This window comes from Suricata suricatta, chromosome 2 (assembly GCF_006229205.1).
Source record: "Suricata suricatta isolate VVHF042 chromosome 2, meerkat_22Aug2017_6uvM2_HiC, whole genome shotgun sequence".
In the NCBI taxonomy this organism is placed as follows: domain Eukaryota; kingdom Metazoa; phylum Chordata; class Mammalia; order Carnivora; family Herpestidae; genus Suricata; species Suricata suricatta.
The window spans coordinates 186,212,337-186,217,214 of record NC_043701.1 but is presented as its reverse complement, the minus strand read 5'-3'; the positions used below and the strand labels follow the sequence as shown (position 1 = coordinate 186,217,214).

At 58.0% G+C, this 4,878-nt stretch overlaps 1 protein-coding gene across 1 annotated transcript in view; it reads right to left on the bottom strand.

The window, feature by feature from the left end:
- Positions 1–4,878, bottom strand: part of ADGRA1 (adhesion G protein-coupled receptor A1) — a 28,989-nt gene that overhangs the window by 2,195 nt on the left and 21,916 nt on the right. Inside the window, 2 exon segments of the mRNA XM_029920712.1 lie at positions 12–214; positions 712–810. Of these exon segments, the coding sequence (XP_029776572.1) occupies positions 12–214; positions 712–810 (302 nt within the window).

Sequence of the window (4,878 nt, the reverse complement as noted above, 5' to 3'; positions counted from 1 at the left end):
GGGCGGCGTGCCTGGCTGCGCCTCGGGGCTGTGGCCGGCCTCGGGCACCGCCAGGCGCTGCTGCTCCTCCGCCCGCGGCCTGAGCTCATACCTGCGCTCCGGGTGGCGCCGCAGCTGGACGTAGGTGCCCAGGAAGTACAGGCAGGTGACCAGCGCAATGAACGCCACGGGCCCGTAGAACGCGCCCAGGCTGGGCTCCCAGGCCATCCAGCAGCTGGAGGGGGGAGAGGGGTCGGTGAGTGGTGGCCGAGCGCCCGGCGGGCCTGCGGTCGCTGCCTCCCGGAGCTCGAGGGGAGACTTTCTCTGCGGCGCAGGAGTAACTCGTGGTGGGGACAGAGATCAGCCAGGCCCACCACCCTGCTGGCGCCCAGACAGCGTGGGGTCGGGGCCGTGGGGGGCCCACGCCCACCTTTCTTCGGTGATGCCCCCTCTCCCCGCCCTGGAAGGCTGCGGACTCAGTGCTGGAGCCCCAAGGGAGCAGGGCCAGCCTCTGGTGGCACTCCGGGAAGGGCCCGAGTGCTGGGCACTGGCCTGACCTGCCCACGCTCTGAGCTGGCCCGGGAGTGTGGCCATTAGCCCCCGAGAGGGGTCTGCTTTGCCGGGGTTGTGTGGGGAGCGAACGGTGGTCCTGCTGGGAACCCCCACAGTGCGGCGGTCCGGACTCAGGGAGGCACAGGGAGGGGAGGTCTGCCACCCGCCGTGAATACTCACTAGGGCCCGTCCCCGTCCTCTGTCCCGTAGTTCCTGATGTTCGTGGCGGCCGTGACCCCGCAGATGATGAAGGGCACCCCTCCGCTGATGAGGTAGAACCTGCAACAGGAGAGAGACCTGCTCGTGGCTGGAGAAACCCCTCATTCCCAGGATGACCTTGTTTTCCAAGCTCCCCTCCCAGGAAGGACGAACACCCAGCCAACAGGGGAGCCCCCGCCAGAGGCGGCCTCCCCGCTCCTCCCCCCTCCCCCATCTCCTTCCTTCTCTCCTCGCCTCCCCTCCCCCATTTCCCCTCGTCCTCCCTCCCCCCCTCACATCTTTGTGCCCGGCAGCCCGGCTTATCAGCTGCCTGGGAGGAGTTCCGACCTGTGACCCCCACCCCTCTCGGGTCAGGGACCAGTCTGGATGGAAGCTGACCTCCATTCTAGGCATGGTGTGGCCTTTGTGCCAATGGGGCCTCAGCCAGCTGCTCTGTCTGAGGGCGTTCTGGTGCCCGACACAGTGAGCCAGGATCCTGGGCACACGAGGGACAGCAGGGTCCGCAGGCACCTGGCCACTGAACGCACTGTAGGGGCCACGGGGATGAGGGGCTGGCTCGCCATGACTGCGGGGCACGGCACCACCCTCCCGGAGGAAGGGAAGGACATAGGTCCCAGGTGTGTGGGCGGGAGCAGGGTGACCCTCGGGGACTCTGTGTCTCCCAGAGTTCTATTCGCAGAGAACCTGTCCTTCAGAATGAGGACAAATACAGACATTTTCTGACAAAAATAAAACAGTGAATTTGTTGCCAGCTGACCTTCAGGAAATGCTGAGTGGCGTCCTTCAGACTAAAGGGCTTTTACACCAGACAGAAACTCCAAAGAATGGAGAACACCAGAAATACTAAATATTTGGGCAAATATAAAAGACCTTGCTTCCTCTTAATTAAAAAAATATATATGATTGCTTAAAGAGAATTCTAACGCTGCCTAGGGGAGTGGGTAATCCATGTAGAGTGGCAGACACTGTGTCTTTAGGGCTGAGATGGGGGGGGCATGACCTCACAGGCGGAACTTCTGTGCACGTTTCACATGAACATGTACACCTGTCAGACCAAAGGCAGTGTGGAGAGTTGGTGCACTTCAAACCCCATGGCAGCACGAAACATTGATAGGAAAAAGCTATAAGATAAATTAAAATGAAATGTAAGAAAAAATTTTAAATAATCCAAAAGAGGAAAATAGGACAGAAAAAGAGGAACAGAAGGAATAAGAGAAGTAAAGTAGAACACAGGTGGTGAAACGGAGCCCTGGCTACCCCGTGCTCCTGGACTGAATGCCCAGCTCAGGCAGAGGCGGGCTGGACAGGTGCACAACTGCGCACCGAGGCCACTCTGCCCACGCTGGAAGCGTCTTCCGTGTGGAGACACAGAGGGGGTGGATGTCGGTGGAAACCGGGGACCCAGGAAGGCTGTGGCAGGGAAGATGGACTTCAAGAGAAAGAGTCGAAGAGGCCCACGTTCTGGCAACATCAGCGTGGCTCATGGGAAGACACTGCGATCATACACGTGTGTGGCCAAAGAAAAGATTCAAAATGTGGGAAACAAGAAAGGACACAGGTCAAGGGAGAAACAGGCAACTCCAGAATCACGGTTGTCAATTTAAACTCCCCTCTCTTAGCAGTTGTTAAGGCAGTTAGGCAAGAAACCAGTGAAAAAGTAGAAGATTTGAACAGTGATATGAATCACTTTGACACAATTGCTCTTTCTGGACCATCACACCCGAACACGGACGGGGCTTATTCGTGCCACGTACCCATGGTCTACTCACCGTGGCAGATGTTGTGTATGCCACGAAACAAACCTCGATCAAGTTAAGAGGGTTGCAGTGATCCAGAGCATATGGCCTGACCTCCACGAAGTCCTATTAACAACGAATAACAATGAGGTAACTAGGAAAACCACAAATACTGGTGAAACTGCATACTTCTAGATAATTCATGGGCCAAAGAAGATGCCATAAGGGAATTTAGAAAATATCTTCAGCACAACGAGAAAGGAAACAACGTATTTTTGGGGTGTAGCTAAAGCAGGGCTTAGAGGAACATTCATAGCAGTGAATGCTTCTGTGGGAAAAACAGGAAGGCCTGACATTCACTGGCCAGGACTCCACTCGACAAGGCAGAAAAGGAAGAAAGCAGAGTAGACCGAGTCCCTAGAACGAAGGAGCTGCCGTGGAGGAGAGCAGACAGCGAGCAATAGTGAAGACCGCCAAGCCCAATGTTGATTTCCGTAGAAGATCAACAGCACTGAGTCTGCCTGGCCAGGTGGACAGGAAGCGAGGCCACAGAGAACCAGCTTCCCACGGGGTGCGGATGACTGTTTGTGAACAGCTGTGGCCATCACTTTAGCATCTTAGATGAAATGGCCAAATTCCTCGAAGAAAAATAAACCAGCCAGATTGAAACAAGAATTAGGAAATCAGAATACTGTGTATCTGGTAATATGGTTGATTCCAACATTCACAAACATCTGACAGAGAAGCTCCCATGCCCCTCGAGTGTCACCAGTGAGTGTGGTCCTGCGTCTAAGGAAGAGATGACCCCAAGTCTTCTACAGGCTTCTCCAGAAAGTAAAGGAGGGTCACCTCCTGACAGTTGACAGGGCAGCAGAAGCTGGCATGAAAACCAGACAGAGGCATGAGAAAGGGAATCACCACCAGTGTCTCAACTCCCCCCAAACAGGCACAAGACCCTGGAACATTGTATCAGCAAACGGAGTCAAGGACTTTGTGAACAGGATAAAATATCACAAGTAAGTTTGTCCTGGACATGCAAAGTGTGTTCTTCATAGAATCGATGTAGTTCATCATGGAAACACATGATTGGTTTGTCGACGCAGCAACACTTGACAGAATTTAATACGCATTTGTCATGACAAATCTCAGCAAACTCGGCCTGGACGGAGTCTCCTCGGTCTGCCGAGCGGCATCTACGGCGGAGGCTCTTAGTACCCGGGGCTGGCGGGTCCTGCGATGCGGGTGGGTGTGGCTTCTCTAAGTGGACAGGAGGGAAGCGGAAATGCCCGTGAGGTCCAGCACAGCACGCAGAGCAGGGCAGCGAGCCAAGCTAGGCAAAGCTGCAAGGAAACCATCCCCAACTGCTTTTAACGGCTGGAGGAAAACACCACAGCTGAGCGTGTGCTTGGGGACCTGGCCTGGCTCAGTCCTGGTCCAGAGCTCGCTGTGGCTGCGGGGCAAGGCGGGGGGCCTGGGCCACGACCATGGCCATCAGTGACATGTGACGTGTGTGATGTCACCTGCTGGTGGCCGGCTGCAGCAGATCTGACCCAGCGCTGACCAGGCTCGAGAGCCCCTTGGAACCTGCTGAGAGTCACTTTCCCCTGAGCTGTGCCTCCACCCTCCGTGGACACAGGACCCTGGGGTTCCGATCAGGAGGCCCCCTTGAATGCACAAGGAAGCGCGTGAGCAGGTGTCGTGGGGGCAGGAGCAGCGTGGGGCTCGCCCTGCTCCGGTGGGCATGGCGGCAGCTGCAGCCCTGAGCCAGTCCCTCTGCGCCCTGGGAAGACAAAGGGTGGCATTGCTGAGCCGCAAGCATGTGGGGCAGCTTCCCGCCGACAGCCCGCTGCACGTCCCCCAGGCCGCTGGGGCTCCCTCGACTCCTGCCCAGCTCCAGTGGCTGCAGACCATCCCCAGGGGACCCCTGGGTCAGGGGGACTGCGTCCTCCAAGCCTCCTCCTGGGTCACACATCCTGCAGGGTGAGATGGTTACAGCTGCCCCCCCCCCCCGCCCCCGTCTCTGGGTGGGCCCTTCAAGCTGGCAAGTGCCTCTTCCTTGGCTGGGGCTCTCCCTGCCTCTGCCTGGTCAGTTGTAGCCCCAAGTCGCCAGCCCACAGGATCCCTGGGACAGGCTGTGTGGGCAGAGGACTCTGGAGGCTCCTGCAGGTGCCCCACCTGGGACAGTGGTTCTTGCTGCAGCTGGGGGCAAGGGTGTGGGCAGGGGTGTGGGCAGGGCTGGGGGCAGGGGTGTGGGCAGCCAGGGATGTGGGGAGGGGTGTGGGCAGGGGTGTGGGCAGCCAGAGGTGTGGGGAGGGGTGTGGACAGGGGTGTGGGGAGGGGTGTGGACAGGGGTGTGGGGAGGGGTGTGGGCAGGGGTGGGGGCAGCCAGGCG